This window comes from Notechis scutatus, chromosome 12 (genome assembly GCF_049901735.1).
Source record: "Notechis scutatus isolate UNSWTSFEM ecotype Mainland chromosome 12, rNotScu1.2, whole genome shotgun sequence".
NCBI classification, from domain to species: domain Eukaryota; kingdom Metazoa; phylum Chordata; class Lepidosauria; order Squamata; family Elapidae; genus Notechis; species Notechis scutatus.
The window spans coordinates 7,429,797-7,448,172 of NC_142020.1; the positions used below are offsets into that span (position 1 = coordinate 7,429,797).

At 43.8% G+C, this 18,376-nt stretch overlaps 1 protein-coding gene across 3 annotated transcripts in view; it reads right to left on the bottom strand.

Annotated features, from left to right (window-relative positions):
- The window catches only part of LOC148129645 (syntaxin-binding protein 4-like), a 53,641-nt gene that overhangs the window by 17,291 nt on the left and 17,974 nt on the right, over positions 1-18,376 (bottom strand). For all 3 annotated transcript variants that reach the window (XM_087973177.1, XM_087973178.1, XM_087973179.1), the window contains exons 4-12: positions 17,588-17,657; positions 16,291-16,365; positions 14,611-14,696; positions 10,613-10,739; positions 9,005-9,146; positions 8,458-8,564; positions 5,948-6,104; positions 3,606-3,678; positions 1,491-1,588 (exon numbers count right to left, since the gene is read on the bottom strand). In XM_087973177.1, coding sequence (XP_087829303.1) covers positions 1,491-1,588; positions 3,606-3,678; positions 5,948-6,104; positions 8,458-8,564; positions 9,005-9,146; positions 10,613-10,739; positions 14,611-14,696; positions 16,291-16,365; positions 17,588-17,657 — 935 coding nt within the window. The remainder of the gene's footprint in view (positions 1-1,490; positions 1,589-3,605; positions 3,679-5,947; positions 6,105-8,457; positions 8,565-9,004; positions 9,147-10,612; positions 10,740-14,610; positions 14,697-16,290; positions 16,366-17,587; positions 17,658-18,376) is intronic.

Genomic DNA, 18,376 nt, shown 5'->3' on the forward strand with positions numbered 1-18,376 from the left:
TTTGAGCTATGGCCATGCACTCTGGGGGATTTTGGAGCTGAAATCTACACCACTGGAGGAGTCTCGTGTTAAGTAAGGGTGTTCTGCTACATCCACAGTCACCTTTAAGATGGAAACCTTCTGGAGAAACCAGCTCTGCCTCAAGCCTGATCAAAATGGAAGACTTCCTTAAAAGTGGACCCGACTCCATTGCAGGGCCTTAAAAAATTTTCTAACCCCCCCCCCCCCCCCCCCCCCCCCCCCCCCCCCCCCCCCCCCCCCCCCCCCCCCCCCCCCCCCCCCCCCCCCCCCCCCCCCCCCCCCCCCCCCCCCCCCCCCCCCCCCCCCCCCCCCCCCCCCCCCCCCCCCCCCCCCCCCCCCCCCCCCCCCCCCCCCCCCCCCCCCCCCCCCCCCCCCCCCCCCCCCCCCCCCCCCCCCCCCCCCCCCCCCCCCCCCCCCCCCCCCCCCCCCCCCCCCCCCCCCCTTATTAGGAAAAAAAGCAGTGGGTGGAGGTGCCATGTCCCCATGGGAGCCTGAATCTGAGGAGGAAGACGAGCTAGAACTGGAGTCGAGGGAGACTGAGGGGGCAGCTTCATTGGCTTTGGAAGAATGTGGGGAGCAGGTAGGCCAGGATTCTTCAGGAATGGGACGGCTTGCTATCAGGGAGGAACTGGGCCAGGACAACCAAGAAAAGGCAGGCAGTGGAAATGAGGAGCAACGAAGCTCAGGTGATGAGTAAGGACTGCCCCCTCTTGATCCACGAGCACAGAGAGTGGAGAGGAGACGGGAACAGTGCAAGCCAACCCAACAACTTGGGAGGAGAATGCCCCACTCCTCTTCACCTGGGGATTGAGACTTAAGGAGATGCTGTGGGGAGGGACATTTGTCAGGAACAAATGCTGAATTCATGGACTTTTGTGTGACATTGCTGACGTTTGGAGTTTCCTGGACTTCTTGCTTTATTTCTTGCTTCCTGGATTAGTTGCCTTGTTCCTTTGGTTCCTGGACTCATCAACTTATTCCCTTGTCCTGCTGGATTTCTTGCTTTGCAGCTGTTGGGCTCACAGCGTTTTGCTGGACTATTTGCAACCAGAGTCTGCAGGATGTGCGTGTGATTATTTTGTTCTGGGACGTGCCATAACATGGGAGCATTTGGGGGAAAGTTGGAGCAATAAAGGGGCGATTTGAACTATCAGATGAGTGTGTTTTCTCTGTGCCTGGCCCTGTGTCATCACAAAAGGATTCCAAGTTATGGATCATGGTTTGGAATCAATATATGTTCTTCATTCCAAGCCATGAAATTAATCCATTAAAATATAATCTGAAGAAATATTACAGGTGCATAAAATGTGCTTAGAAAATGATGATAACTTGGCCTCCCAAGATATAAAAAAACCCAATCCTTGAATTCAATGAAACTTAAATTAGTTAACTTAGGACGAAGGAGCCTACACCAATCCTAGATTCAAACCCTTTAATTGGTCTGCAATCACTGTTTGGGTTGGACTCACCAATTCAAGTTTGCCATCCTTGAGACGAACGTGAGGGTCCAGGGGTACTTTAGGCTTGGGGGTCGAAGATGATTCCTGGCTTGAAGGAGAAGCAGGAGCTGTAAGGAAGAGAAAGAATGAACAGAGCCAGCCAACTAGATATGTCTAGCCTAACAAAAAGAAGGACTAGGGGTGACTTGATCGCAGTCTTTCAGAAGGAGTCAACCAGTGGTGAAATGCTACCGGTTTGGACCAGTAACAAATGGAAGATTAACAAAGAGAAACCCAACCTAGAATTAAGGAGACCATTCCTGACAGGGAAACAATTAGTCAGTGGAATGGCTTGCCTCCAGAAGTTGTGGATGCTCCATCGTTGGATGTTTTCAAGAAAAGATTGGACAGCCATTTGTCAGATTGGTATGGGGGTCTCCTGTTTGAGCAGGAGATTGGACTAGAAGGCCCCTTCCAGCCCTAGCATTTCATGATTCTAACTTTTCTTTCTTCAGGTACCACCCAAAATAACTTTGGGAAAGTATTGGGAGCAAAAGATGACTGAAAATAGTTGCGCCCAAGGTAAAAATGGACTGTGTCCAAAGTAAAAAAAAACAAAAAACATTTTACCTTTAAATCTGATCAACTTTCAATTTTTTTTTCATCCCATCTCTCTCCCACAGAACCCAGTTCTTCTATTCTTAATGTTAAAGTGTTCAGCAACGGTTGATAGCAGTTGAAGACAGCCTGGGCTGCGGGAAAATCTTTAGAAATGGGCCTCCAGTTATGCCGTCTACAGAATCCCAAACATTTTCCCACAACAATTGTGGAGGTAGGTTGGCCCAGAAAAGTGTATTTGTCTATATGTGTCAACTTGTAAAACGCTCCTATGCCTGTTTCCAAGTTGCCATGAGAAAGAAGGGGGGGAAAGACCTGAAGGAGCATACGGCAAATAAAATCAGAAGCACATTCCAAGCTTACCTCAATCACAAAGATTGTAACTTAGGCAATGGGTATACTCTGCCTGTGAAAATCCTTTATAGGAGAATGTGATTGATGACACCCAGCCCATGAACGTATTTTGTTGGAGAATCTGAATTATGATACACCCAGGGGGACGGGGGAAGACAAGGTTATAGGTAATTGTAAATTACCTGTCTCAGAGTCGGCTTCATACAGGTCATGCCAGCATGTCTCTCCTAATAAATCTTTTGAAGCTTTTTGAAGCTTGGCTCAAGGCTTATGATTTAATTAGGGCAATCACTGGAATCCTGACACATTGGTTCTAAGGCTAAGGAAGGAAGGGCTGGCTCAATGTTCTCCAGTGAGCTTCCATGGATGGGCTTGAACCCAGGTTGCCTAAGTTACAATCTTTGTGAGATAAGCTTGAAATGTGCTTCTGGTTTTATTTGCTGCATGATCCTTCAGGTTCCCCCTCCCCGTTTCTCATGGCAACTTGGAAACAGGCATAGGAATGTTTTACAAGTTGACACTATGATTGAAGGAGAGGATGGGGCTTCAACTTGGATCTCACCATTCTTGGTCCAGCACTGCCACCATGGTGGGTCTTTAAGCCTTTGGACCCCAGGGAATCACATTGACAGGAATCACAATCACAGGGAATCTCAATCTTCTTTGCACTCTGGAAAGAGTGCAGAGAAAAGCAACACAGATGATTTGAGGGCTGGAGGCTTAAACGTATGAAGAATAGTTGCAGCAATTGGGTTTCTCTAGTCTAGTGAAGAGAAGGACCAGGGGAGACATGATAGCAGCGTTCCAATATTTGTGGTGCTCCTACAAAGATGCGGGGGTGAAACTGTTTTCCAAAACACCAGAAACAATGGATGGAAACTAACCAAAAGGAGAGAAGCAACCTAGAACTAAGGAGAAATTTCCTAGCAGTGACAGCAATCAATCAACGGAACGGCTTGCCTTTGAAAATTGTGGGTGATCCATCACTGGAGGCTGTCAAAAAGAGATTGGACAGCCATTTGTCGGGAAATGTATAGAAATGTATAGACTTCTAAGATCCTTTCCAACTTTATTATTGTGTGTACTATGTTCTAACAATGGTCTCAGGAGCTGGCATTCCCTTTCCTATTATAATCTGATATCCCTCCTAATCCCAGTGCAAAATGTCTTTACCAGAAATGTTGCACTCTGGTGGGCAGACATCTGGAGATGGAGAAGGCACAGGAAAGTGTCTGTTGTGGCTGTTCTGAAAAAAAATGGAAAAATGCAGGAGGAGAAAATTAATCAGGAAAGAAATAAAAGAGTGCGAGAAACTAAGGTGAATAAAGAGCTTTCCTCTGGGTCTTCCAAAGGTGCTTTTTCAAGAGGCAACTGGACTTTCTTTGTTTTTCTTTGAAGATGTTTTGTCAACGCCATCTTATGCGTCTTTTGGACCTATGGCAGTAACAGACTGCCATGAACTGTGGGAAGTGGGAATGAAAGAGGGAATGTTTGGGGAAACGAAAGTAAGTGGTTAACTGGTCATTTGCATTCTTCTCGCTAAAAGGATACAGGCAGAAAACTCCACACTCCCTCATACTGATGGTGTTACGTAGTTGGGGAATGAAATGTCTGCAAAGCAAGAACCAAGCTCTGAGAGCATCAAGGACTCAGCAAATGCGAATCTGGTCCAAACCTACTCAAACTTTCTGAAATCAGCCAAGATCAGCTAGACTCTGCAAGGCAGCTTGGTATCCCACAAGATCCAGCGGAGAAGTAGTTTTCCTAAAACACAACTGGAAGTGCAGCCTGGTATGACTTTTTCCGAAGCGTCCTGAGGTTAGATTTGGATTAAGGTTAGTCGTGCTGAGAAATTCTTCACCTCTTACCTCTGTCTCCTGGTGTACTTGGCTTTGCAATGCTGCAGCCTGTTAATCTGCTCTGAAGATGTTTTAAAACTATTATTATTATCCTGCACTCCGGGTGTCTAATCCTGTTCATAGCTTTTCTGCCTTGCTCTGGAATTAGATGGGTTCAAAGGCTAGATAAGAACACGTTGATTAAATGAATCAGTGTGTTTCCCTTGCAGAACCTCACAGACTGTCCATCTCAAAGGAAACATTATGATTAAAAATCCAGTGGTCTGTGGGGTGATTGGCTGTTTTTATAGTAGAATTCTGGTTCCAAAATCCCCCCAAGAAACTACCGTGTTTCTCATATAATAAGGCCGGGTCTTTTTTTTTTTTTTGAGCCCTGAAAAAATGGCTAGGTCGTCTTTTCGGGGGTGACTTAATTCCCCCCCCCTTGCATCTTCGGGTGGGCGGGCGGCGACAGCTTGGATGTTGACCTCGGCGTTGGTGGGGCACTTCGTATCGGGGTCAACGCAGGCAGCACCATATCCGGGTGTGCCACAAAAGTACTTCCTAACGGCAAGCCCCCCCCACCATTCCCCCCCCTATTTCGCATGTTTTAATATAGGCCTTAATTTGGGGGGGAGGAGCTTAATTTCATTTCATGCCTATAAAACATGCTGGGACCTCCTATTGGGGGAGGCCGTATTGTTGGAGAAACAGGGTAGTCAATCAAGAATGCTGGCAGACCATAAAATAAGCCTGTTAAAACCGTTATGTAACTGTAATGGATCAAATGTGTTTACAAACACACACACACAAAAAAGGAAGGGAGTAGATTGACACGACTCTGAGTTCCTTAACTCTTCTTCCCGGACTCCCTGTCAGGTCCACCATCTTCGGCTTGGCGCCTCGCTGGTATCCTGCCATCAAAGGACTAAGGGGGAGGAATAGGAATGGGCAATAAACCTGTTTGCAGCTTGTGTGGGAATTCAGGAGGGGGAAAAGCAGATCAACGTGGGCCCAGTTCATACTTCAAGGCCATTTGCCCTGAGGATGGAAAGTTACCAGCCAAACACCTCAGAGTTCCCAAAAACATCTCGGCGATATCACATTGGCTTGTTTTGGACAGGTCACCGGGGGGGGGAGGGGCAGGAATGAAGAAGAAAATAGCTTTGTATTGATGTGCAGGAAACTCAGATTCCACCTGATTTTACTTCAATCAGCATCTCTTACTAAAAGTACTTTTCACTTCAACCAAATGGGAGTCGAGGGTTTTCCTTCCCTGAGGGATCAGATTGGGGCAGGTCTGACACTTTCTTTTGCAGAGTTTCTCAACCGTGGCAACTTTCAGATGGGTGGACTTCAATTCCCAGAATTCCTTAGCCAGTGTTCCCCATTCAGTTCATTATCTTGGGCAACCTCAATGGCCACTTTTATATATGAACCCCAGGGGGTATTTAACTAAAGTCATCTTGTAGGGGGGCATCTCAGAAGAACATTGGCTTTCCACCATTGGAGAGGAGGGGGAGAGGGAGAGGGAGAGAGAGAGAGAGAAGCCAATTTGATCCAAAGGAGTTCAGGAGCACCATTTTGTTAGGAAGAATATGGCCAACTTTGAAAGTGAAGAACTTCAGTGGATGAATGAAAATCTGGAGTAGAACTCATCAGGAGTGGAACTCTTACCTTTGGGGATCTCACGTGTACCTTCCACCTGCCAGGAGGAGCCATGCTGTTGTCTCCTAGTCTTGTGGACATTGAGTGAGCACTGTTGTTTGCACAGTGTCCTGGATGAAGTTGTCCCCTTCCTGGAATGAAGGCCACTTCTGTGTTTCCTTCATGCCTTGCAAAAGAAAAGACCAACTTGCTTATAAGGAGATCGGTGAGAAGGGGATGCTTAAAAGAAGAAGGCAGTTAATAAACCCAGAGGTACAGGTAGTCCTTCAGTTACAACCATTCGTTTAGTGACTGTTTGAAGTTACAAGGGCACTGAAAAAGTGACTTACGGCCATTCTTCACACTTACAACCATTGCAGCATCTCCTTGGTCACTTGATCCAAATTTGAAAGCTTTGGTAACTGCTTTATATTTATGATGGTTGCAGTGTCCCTGGAAGGGGGGGGGTCATGGGATTCCCTTTTGTGACCTTCTGACAAGCAAAATCAACGGGGAAGCCAGATTCATTTAACAACCATGTGACTAACTTAACAACTGCAGTCATTCACTTAGCAATTGTGGCAAGAAAGATCGTAAAAATGGTCAAAAGTCATTCTGTTGTTTATTGTGTCTGAACCTGGATCAACTACCCTTAGTCTAAATATAGTCTGTGCCATTATGTTGTTTGCATTATCCAAACAGGCACCCCAGAGTCATGAAATTAAATTTGGGTGGCAAATTGCTGGCTAGGAATACTAATAATAAAATCTGCAGATTTTTCCACCTGCCAATTACAAATGGCCACACTTTTTGTGTCCCCACATATATTATACTGATGCATCATTTTCAGGGTATATTCATGAACTGGAATAGAGCTTGGTAACAAGGTCAGCCAATGAATAGCAACTAAGTCAGCCAATGAGGACTGTTTGGAAACTGAAACTAGAAGTAGCCTAAGCCTGGCTCTATATTAAGTTCTGCAGCTCTGAAGCTATGTTAAGCTCTATCTACTGAAAATGAAACTGTTTCTCTCCTCTGCTCTGTGTCTTGCTTGCCTGCTGAAACTGATGTTTGTTTCTGAGCTCCTCAGTTGCTGGTCTGCTCTGAACCTGTAACATGTTTGCTTCTGTTTGAGTTTGCTCCATGTTGGAGAAATCTACAACTGGTATTGTAAAATTTACTTTATCTGTTTATAAAGAAGTTAAAGGAAGCCTCAGTCATCTGTGTTTACTTTTCTGGTGCTGCATTTACGTTGCAATACTCTGAACAATTATGACCTCCTAGAATAGATTCTTGGGAAGACCTCAAGGCAGTGGTGGGATTCAATTTTTTTTACTGTGGGCATGGCTTGGGGGTGTGGCAGGGGAAGGATACTGTAAAATCTCCAGTCAGAGGTGGGATTTGCCGGTTCTCCGAACCACTCAAAATTTCCTCTACCAGTTCTCTAGAACCGGTATTCAGATATTCAGGTATTCAGAACCGGCTGAATACCACCTCTGCTTCAAGGCATATGAAGGCCAACACCAGATAAAGAAAAAGCAGCTGTGACTTGTTTTGGACAGCGAGATGAGCAGCATATAAATTAAAATAAAATAAAAAAATTCACATTGCGTATATAATAATAAAAGTAATAAATTATTAAATGAATAGGTCGACCTGACTTTAGCCGAATTTTGTACCATTTCTGAACAGAAAGCTGATAAGGTATGTCAGGCATGTCTCGTGACTACATTACATTTACATGCGTTGTGAAACCACATCATGGAATCAGGAAGGAGTTTTAGCCCTGTGCCTCATAGCACGTTGTGGTTAAGGTTTTGGTCAGGAAATATGAATAAAGATGAGGCTATCAACTCTTCAAGATCAGCCAAATTAACCTTGCAGGAATTCCAAAATGCTATTTTATTGTTCTAGATGCAGTGATAGAATCTTGAAATTTGTCCAAGTTTCCCCCTGCCCTGTCTTACACAACCCAAATCAAGGCAGGCTTATTCTGAGTTTCCTTTTCGTGGTTCCTCCCATCTCTGTATAAATCTCTGTGTAATCTCTATCTAAACTACACCCAAGTTCTTTATTTATGGTTCACTCTCTCTTTCCCCCAGATCAACTCTAATACCTTTAGATATATCTATTCCAACTCTATTTCAGATGTTGTGTTTAAAACCTACAGGGACCCCGTTTGATATAGTGGTTAAGGCACCAGGCTAGAAGCTGGGAGACTGTAAGTTTTAGTCCTGCCTTGGGCATGAAAGCCATCTGGGAGACCTTAGACCAATCACCAGGGGACTGTGAGTTCTAGTCCTGCCTTGGGTCTGAAAGCCAGGTGGGAGACTTTAGACCAATCACCAGGGGACTGTGAGTTCTAGTCCTGCCTTGGGCCTGAAAGCCAGGTGGGAGACTTTAGACCAATCACCAGGGGTTGTTGTGGGGAACATAGGAGGAGGCAGGGTGTGTTGGAGATATCCGCCACCTTGAGTTATTTGTAAAAATAATAAAGGCGGGCTATGAATAAATAAATCAACTCCAAAGCAGCACTTTACCTGAATAAATTCTTTGCAACTATCCTTTTCGCCTCCTCGTGCGTAGCACCCACCAACGAGTCTTTATTGATAGCAATAAGCTGGTCTCCTGCTTGCAGACACCCATCCTAAAGAACACACAGAGAGAAATAACAGTGTGGGGGGGGAAAAATCAAGCTGAGCAAGGAAAGATAAGAGCAATCTGGTTTCTTCAATTTTCCTTCCTTACAAAGGTCATTATTCCAACCAGAACACACTGAAGGAAAATCCCTGGCTGTTCAAAATAGAAATAGCAATAGCACTTAGACTTATAAACCACTTGATAGTGCTTTTACAGCCTCCTCTTAGTGGTTTACAGAGTCAGCATATTGCCCCACAACAATCTGGGTCCTCATTTTACTGACCTCGAATGGATGGAAGACTGAGTCAAATTTGAGCCGGTGAGACTCAAACTGCTGGCAGGCAGCAGTCAGCAGAAGTGGCCTGCAGTACTGCATTCTAACCACTGTGCCGCCCTTGTTCAAATAGCAATGTATATAACTGAAATCCTTCCAAGTATTTGTCCTACCTTATTGCAGTCACCTTCCTGTTGAATGTCATGGACGTAAACCATTGGTCCGTCTGATCGGTTGGTTCCTCCACTAACAATTAACCCCAAGTCAGAAAACTTTCTTATGGAGATACTTTGGATCCCAGATCCAATGGGACAGCTATAAATAAAGAAGGTGTTCGAGGACGTTAGCCAAACCCTCTAAAAAGAAACTAAATACATCTATACTGGTTCAAAGAACACATTTTGGGAAATGTACCTCCATGTGAAGGTAGCCCTTGACTTACAACAATTTGTTTGTTGTGACCATTTGAAGTTGCAACAGCACTGTCAAAAGGGACTCATGACCATTTTTCACACTTACAACCATCGTCACCTGATCAGATCCATTGCATTATCTTATCCATGGTCCCAGGATCGAAATTCAGATGCTTGGCAACTGGCTCATGTCTATGATGCAATGTCCCAGGGACTCCTTTTGCAAACATCTGGCAAGCAACGTCAATGAGGAAGCCAGATTCACTCAACCACCACCACTATAAACTTCACAATTGCCACAATTCGCTTAATGACTGTGGTAAGGAAGGCCATAAAATGGGGTCAAGAACGCATTTTGCTTGACTGCTGTCTCCCACTTAGAAATTTGTTTTTGGACTCAATTGGGGTTGCAAGTCGAGGACTACCTCTACAGAAAAATGACCTTCCACCATTCATTAGGTATCATGAACTAGGATCGAAATTCAGAGGCGGCGTATAAGATGACTTTTTGCCCTGAAAAACATGCCTCCAAGTGGGAAGGTCATCTTATACCACCACCACTATATAACAAACTCTATATTTTGAGTGGAAATGTTGGGGTAAACTTGCTTGACTGCTGTCTCGCCACAGAAATTTTGGACTCAATTGGAGTTGCAAGTCGGACTACCTCTACAAAAAAATGACCTTCCACCATTCAAGTGTATAATGAACTAGCTCAATACCCGTGCTTTGCTTAAACTGTGGTCAGACTTAGTTTTGAGGGAGGAAAATAAGGAGGAAAAAATTCTGCCTCTGCCTACCAGCATCCATCGGTATTCACCTGGCTAGTGTCCTGTCAGTGTGTGAGAGAGTGGAGGGCTGTTTGGAAACTGAAGCAGTATTTGCTGTGTGAGCAAGAAGGAGACAGCAAGGAGGCTGGGTGTGGCTTAGCTCAACTGTTCTGTACTAAAGCTGCTTGGTGCTGCTGTGAAACTGAAACTCCTCTCCTCTGCTTGTGTTTTGCATTTGGAACAGATTTCTTTTCAGGTTGGAAGGGGGAGTAGAACTCCTTAGCATCAGAGTGTGTTAATAACAATAACAACAACAACAATAATAATAATAATAATAATAATAATAATGATAATGATAATGATAATATAGGAAATACTAATGCTCTGATGGTCATTTCAAAAAATCTTTCTTAGTGAGCACCTAGAAGCCAAGAGGAACAGACGTGCCAAATTTCAAGTTTGTAGGCTTTACAGTTCTGGAGATTTTATGATGATGCATGAGTGGTATTTCACTTTTATATATATAGATGGGATCAGAAGGACAGGTCAAGAAGATTCATGAACGGTTGATGTATTTCCCCAGCAATTCAGTACATACTGTGATATTGAGGGGTGGGTTTGTCCTGGATTTCCAAACAGCACCCCATGGGAATGGGTTGGGCTCAGCAACAGGGGGCTCTGGGAACAAGATGAGGACCCGGATGAGGTGCTTCCCAAGGACCTGACTGAAGAAACAAAGTCAAGGACAGCACTGTAAAATGGATGAAGCATTTGGACACCAAGTGGAACTGAATCAAGGCAGCCACTTGAACCAGAGTTCATCTAGTGATTTTTTTTTCCATTTCTGTCTCAGATCCTCAGTTGTGGTCTGGGTCTTTGTGCCAAGAACCCATACAGCTGTGCACAGCTGCCTGGTGAAATAACCACCCTGACCACAGAGAACTTCTCATGCATCAGAGCGCCTATGGGCACCAGATGTTGGCAGGACTTCGCCTATAATCCTAGCTGTAGGGCTAACATGGTTATTTTGCCTGGATGATGATAGTGTTCTGACCAGGCTTTGTTAAACTTAATAAAATACAAACTGAATTTAAAAGTAAAAACTTTTTTAATGCGACACTGGGAATGACTTGCATTCCCAGCCAAAACTCAGTTATACACAGTTCCTCCAGATAAGAGCACGCTTTTCAGTGCTGTCGAATGCTGCCAAGAAACAGAAACAGGCTAACATAAACCAACCCAAAAACCTAGAAAAAACCAACCAGAGTACAGAGCTTCACAAAGGACTCGGAGATTACTGAACTGCTTTGCTTCCTGCAAAGCTCTTCATCATGGAGGGCTGACTTTTATCCCTTATGGGAGGAGCAATCCCAGACTTACTCCCAAGTCACTCCTTCTGCTTCAGCTACTTTCGCCTTCTAGCAGCTCTGTGCACATGCACACTGGGAACAGGCTCCCCTGGGTCCTCTGCCTCGCTGCTTCCAGACTCCGAAAGCTCTGAAGGCAGCACCCCACTCCCAGATGGTCCTGGGCCCATCCCTACATTGGATGCAGGACCCTCGTCCAAGTCCTCTCCAGACTCCCTGACTGGTCCCCTTTTGTCCTCACTGTCTGATTCTGCTGCTTTTTGCACCGGCTGCCGGAGAACCACAACAGATAGCCTTTGTTAGCATCTAGATCAGGGGTGTCAAACTCAAGGCCTGTGGGGTGGATGTGGCCCATGGGATGCTTACGTGTGGCCTGCAGGGCCACCCTGGAAATAATGGACCAGCCCATGGTGCCTCTGCCAGTGAAAATGGAGCTCACGAGGCCGTACGCAGCCCTCCTGAGCTCTGTTTTTGCTGGCAGAGTATTGCAGGAAGCCATCGCAGCCGGAAATGGAGCTCGTGAGCCTGTTTTCCCAGGCTACCATAGGTGCCCCAAACATGAGGGACGTCGAGCTGGCCATACCCTTGATCTAGATCTTCCAATAGCCTCTACAGCTCTATTTTCTAATTTGAAACTCATCCCCAAAAGGAATGTGAAGATTGGTATCACTCCAGTTCCTTGATGGCTTTCCCAAAATAGTTTAATGGCTTTTATTTTTAAAATCTTCTATATTTTTAAATGTTCAATATTCAGTTAATAAAATCAAACCCTCCCCCCGCCAAATAAACCCTCACCACAATCCAATTTTCCAGATGCACCTCTCATGAAAAATTGAGGAATTGTGGAGTTTTTAGTCATGCAGAAGCACACAGAAGACCAGATGAAAAGTCCTTAAACTCACAACACATGAATACACTCAACCAATAGTTTCAACTGGGAAACTGTAAACATCATAGTCCAGAGTTCCCCAACATTTCCAGCTTTGTGGACTGGCAGGGAGGGGAGAAAGGGGTGTGTGACGACCCAGGGTGTGTCACAAAGGAAACACAGTCAGATAATCAGTAGGAGTCCCTTTATTAGCTCCAACTTTGTCTCCAATGTCCTGGTTACCTTCTGGGATGGAGAAAAGCTCTCCCAGGAACAGCCTTTGGCTGCAGAGAATCAAGTCCAAAACATGGTCAGCAAAAACTGTAACTATAAGTCCAATCAAGGTAAAATGTGGTAATTAGTCCGGCAGGGCAAGGGAAGGAATTCCAGACGTGAAGGCACAGCAATAACTCAACACAGTTGGGAAGATGCCAGGAACACAGATAACCAAAATCAACACAAGATAAACACACATTTGCTCCCAGCAGCTGCCGCACTCAGCCTGCATGTCTCTTAAACTTTCTTCCCAGGTGCGGCTAATGAAGGGAATCAGGGCCCTTTCCTCCCCTGTAAGCCATGCAACCCACATTGCTCCCTTCTCTGTTCCTCCCTGTGTGCCCTAGGATGAAGAGGGGGTGGGCCTAGGTCTTCCTCTGAACTCCCTCTCCCTTGTTCTACCTCTTCCTTGACCTGCCCAGCCGGACTTTGCCCTTCCCCAGTTTCCTCCACAGCCAACGGAGCCACACTCCCACTCTCTGTCAGCTGTTTTGGCTCCCCCCTCTAAATCAGATTCCGACAGGGGCATGACAGGGTGGTTCATGTGAGCAGCCTGCAAATATGTGTGTGCGTGCCTCTGAAAGGTTGGGGACCCCTGTCCTAGACAAAACTAAATAAAAAAAATGCTAGGAAAATCCTAGAAATTTGATATTCAGACAAACCAGCCATCGATAGAAATAAACCGCATTTAGACACCATTCAAAGGAGACAGTAAAAAAGAAGGAAGAAAGACAGTGAAGAGAAAGGAGGAATCAAAGAGGCCAGAACACATCCTCTCCAGCAGCCAACACTGAGAGAAGCTTTGACACGAGACAAAGTAACAGAAAACAATGCCCTAGTCAAGGAACTGTCAAAAAGAAAACTACACCCCACCAACACTAGCAGGGCAAGCTGTTGTATATAAACATGACGCAAACTTCACACTCACTATCACTGATAATGTTACCTAGTTTGGTAATGAAATGCAAGCCAACAACCAAGCTCAGAGAGCACCAAGGGCACTTCAGCTCTGAGCTACAAATCTTCTCTTCTGTTGGTGCTTGTATGTACAGCAGAGAGCAATCCCCACTCCCTCCTAGCACTGATGCTGTTGCCTAGTTGGGTAATGAAATGTCTGCGAGAAACTCATCAAGCTCAGAGAGCACCAGGGAGTCCATGATAATAGAATCATGCAGGTTGGATTGTGCTGCATCTCCTTCACCTTCTTATATTCCAGTGAATTAGTTTCAAGAAGAGATTGGACTGCAATTTGTCAGAAATGCTTGGGCAGGGGGTTGGACTAGATGACCTACAAGGTCCCTTCCAACTCTGTTAATCTGAATCTGATGAGGTATCTGCCTGAGTCACTTCTGAAAGTTATCTTGATGTTTTGGACTTTAAAAAAATATTTCAACCCCTCTTGCTTCGACAATGTGTCTTGCATACATCTATCAAGGCCATTTTCCTTACTCCACACACCAATGACTCCTTAAGGCTCAGATATTGTGACACGTAAAATTATACCTGTCAAAATATAAAGCAATGGTAACGCCATTTTTAACCTCTGTGTTAAACCTAAGATAATTTACTGGAATATTATGTAAGAATTCTCTATTGTTTTGTATAAAGGTTATACATTTGGCAGGTTATGCTGTCCAGTGTCATGTTAATGATGGACATTGTTGGAAATGGAAATGGGTAAACAGGACGCAGAAACAGAAGTTATGGTACAATAATAATAGGGTATTGCATAGGGTGTTACATAGCTGGATAGATTGTGAACCAGGAAAGTGGCAGAGACTGTATATTTGAACCTGTATATAAACCCCAGCCCTCCTGGGAACCATGTCTTCTGCCCATGAGCAGAATTCCTTTTTGCAAAAGCTTCATAATAAAGCTCTTATATATTGTTCATGTGTCCCCAGTTGTCTGAATACCCGAATGGTTGATTTTTATCACAGATATGATTTAAAAATCTAAATCCACCCCCCACAATGATTCTGCACACTTCCCCTTTGCCCAGATGAACTTCTCGAGTTGTTTCTTTGTTTTTTTTCAGTGACTTCCCTCTATTCAATTGACAAGTTTAGTATTATACATACTTACTTCCAGTATTAGAAGTAGGTGAACTTTGTGTAGAACATGTGCTGCTATGAGATCCAAATTTTACTAGCAGTTCAGAGAATTCCTTGCTGAACAAGAAAAAGAATACGACAAAGAATATGATACCTACATCAGTCTTCATTTTTAAAAAAATCAATCATATCCATCTGGATGTGGTTTATTATTATTATTCTATCATTAGGTTTTCTCAGGAACTCACATTTGCCAGCACATTTCAAAGGCAGCAATATTAATGTAACAAAATCAATAGTTTGTATTCGGCTATTGTACAAGACAGTAAATTTGGCAGTATTTAAAATTAGATATTCTAGAGCAACCTCAGCAATTTTAAGATGAGTAGACTTCAACTCCCAGAGCCCCCCACAGCCAGCAAGCTGGACAAGTCCCCTGAGGTTTTCTTGACTTTTTCAAAGGTGTTTTACCCTTAGAAAGAGGGATTGGTCCCAGGAACCCAGCTAACTTTGTGGCTAAGGCAGGATTAGAACTCACAATCTTCCACTTTCTGGCCCGCTGCCTTTAACCACTACACCAAATTGTCAAGAACAATAGAAGTAGTTGGATACCATCATATAATCCCTAAGGAAAACAAGAAGTAGTAACTATCCTTTATCCCAACATCTGGCGTTTTGATGCTGTTTATTCTGCCTTTCAAGGAATTATTCCTCATTTAAGTCCTCCTCCTCCTCCTCCTCTTCCACCACTACCATCACAACTGCAAAAACAACCTTCATTTTCCCTGGCCATGAGTACAACATTAATGCCACTTGTAAAACAGCCGAGGAGTCAGTGTTATTTTATCAGCCGCCATCAGCCTTCCAAATAAATTATTCAAGAGAAACAATGTTAAAATTAAAGAGACTGTCACCACAATCAATTTTGGCTTTGGGATGTATTTAGGATGAGCCCACCCTGAACGCGTCATGCTTGGAAAAACCAATCATAAATAAAGCAAATGTAAATGTAAACCATTACAAATAATTGAATAAAGGGCTGCTCATGTTGTAATGTATTTATCTCGTTTTATTAGTCTTGCAATGTTTGTTTGATTTTTTGGGGGAGCTCTTCAGAGAGCAAACCTGAGATATACTACTGATTGAATATGTTTGAGAAAATAATTAAGAGGATGTAAAACAATCACAAAATTAATACATCCTGTTAAATGAAAGCAATGTCACTTGAACACAGTAGGAGGATTCAGCAGGTTCGCACCGGTTCAGGAGAACCGGTTGCTAATTTTTTGTGCAGTTTGATGAACCGGTTGAATAACATGCCTCGCCATGTCTGGCTCTGCCTTGCCCTTCTCCTCCCCTCCCCACTACTCCTTGACCTGCTGCCTGGCCACTTGCCCATCCACCCAAGGTTACAAGGGGTGGCTGGGAGGGGAGGGTCAAGGTGGGGAGGGGAGTGGCAAGGAGAAGCTGGGCAAGGCAAGACACCCCTCGATGTGAGTGATGTTGAATTGGCCACACTCACCCAGTCACCTGACCATCCAGCCACACCTACCCAGCTGATCATTAAGGCAGAGAACCGGTTATTAAATTATTTGAATCCCGCCACTGCTTGAACACCAAGTGACCTTATACAGAATAAACCTGATAGAGAATTGCTTCCAAAGAGGTCCATTGTCCATCCTAAATATTAAAAAAAAAAAAAAAGACCTACCGAGCGTCATCATCTCTGGTGACAAGAAGGCGCATATAGTTGGTGCCAGAGGCTGCCCTTAATATGTCCACAGCTCTGTGGGAAGATAAGGAGCAGGAAATGCATTAGGACCTGCAGTTGATGCTCTTCAAAAAATAGTAATCCGCTTCACCCAAAATCATCATCAATCATCATTTTTACAAAATCCGTTGGATAGTTTGATTGGATTTTGTCTGGTTGACTATTTGAACTTTCCCAAGCTAACCAGATGACTTAAAGATGCAATCGTCATGTAATGTGCTGTTCCAAGTAATTATTTTGTAATGGATGAAGTGAGATGCTCCTAGTTCTAATTGTGTCCAGCTGCTTCTTCAGATCTTTTAATATGGTACCAACTTTGTCTCAACTATTATTGGTATCTCTATGACTTTCTTTTTCCACATTTGCTTGACCTCCACCTGAAGACTTTTACATTTCCCTATTTTTCTTATTTCTATTTTATTTCCATTTCCATCTCCAACTACTGCAGTCCAATTATCCCAACTTGCTTCTGTATTCTCATTACCAATAGGTAGATGCATCTCTTTAAAAAAAAAAAAAAAGGAAGACCTGATGTTTACATGGAGGGGAGACTACCAGGAGATCTCATGGCTGTAGGCCAGATTTGGAAGATGAAAAACATCCCAGAAAAAGATAACAGGAAAACCAGTTTGATATTCTGGCCCTATATGTTTGTGTAGCTACCAGAAATCAAACCACAATTGAGAGATACTTTTCCTTAGATAACACAAAATATGTTAGGTTTGTTTAGTGTTGAGTTGCCTGAAGGTAAGCAATTGTCCTAAGCATGGAAAGAAATGACAAGGGACTTCAATGAGAACAAAGGACAGAGGAAGAATTTAGTATGATGTTATCAATAAACAGTCAGGTCAGATTAATTTGCGGATAGGTTAGCCTGAATTCTGGAAGTAGCCTGAATTCTTGACATTATTTTCCATAGCATTGCTAACCATGACCATCATCATCATCTTCATTTCACAACCCCATAATCCCTTGCAGGGTGGAGTCTGGACAACTGAATGGAGCTGAGTGTTTACTGGCCGGATGCCCTTCCTGTCACCAATGCAGAGTTTTGTTCAGCAGATATATATTCATTGTGCTAAGAGAGAGAAATATTTGCCTCTACCTAGGATCGAATTCACAGCCTCCCGGTTGTGAGGCGAGAGCTCCACCTCTAAGCCACCATACCACTCCGTGATCTGCAAGCAGTAAACCTGAGCCCTGAAATATATTCAAAGGATTTGCTCAGATGTTGTACCTCTCATTAGTAACACCAATCAGGCTGTCCCCGTTCACTTCTAAGATCTGATCGCCTGGTTGCAAACGACCTGGAGAGAAGGGAAAAGGAAACTGTCACACAGAAGTAATGGTATTGTGTACATGTTTTATGCATATTGGTTGTGAATACTTTGGATCTACACAACTACCCTGTTGACAATGAAGATGATGGAACAATTATCATTAATTTTAGAAGTGCACAGTCTGGAACTCCTGAAGGCTTTAAATGTGAGCTGCTCAAAAGTTTTCTGAAGATCGTCACTAAGTTTTAAAATGGCCAAAGATGAAAAGAATACAAAAAACGAGGAATCATGGATGCTGCGGAAAAGAAGCGGAAAGGAAGGTAGAGATTCATCTTCATTGGGATCTCCTTTTTGCTCAACAGGAACAAAACAGAACCTTTGATTTCCAGATCTTCCTTTCTATCATTTCATATTTTATTTTTAACTAAATCCACTATAATCTTTCTTTAGATTGAGATGTGAAACTAGAATTCTTTCAAGACACAAGTTTGGGAAGGGAGAAAAATGACGAATGATGAGAACTCCAAATTTATTCTGATACAACATTTTGGATAAATAATTCTGGTTCATTTTTCAAAGAAGGAATATGCCCAGAAGGTGTATCAGAAGAACCAACTTGGATCAATTGTGGGGACTTTGACACAAGGCTATACCAGAAGCAATAATTTTGGATTATCTTAGTCAAGGCTTTCTTCCACTATGAGGAGCTCTCCTTGGTGCTGACAATATACTACAGTAGTTGAACT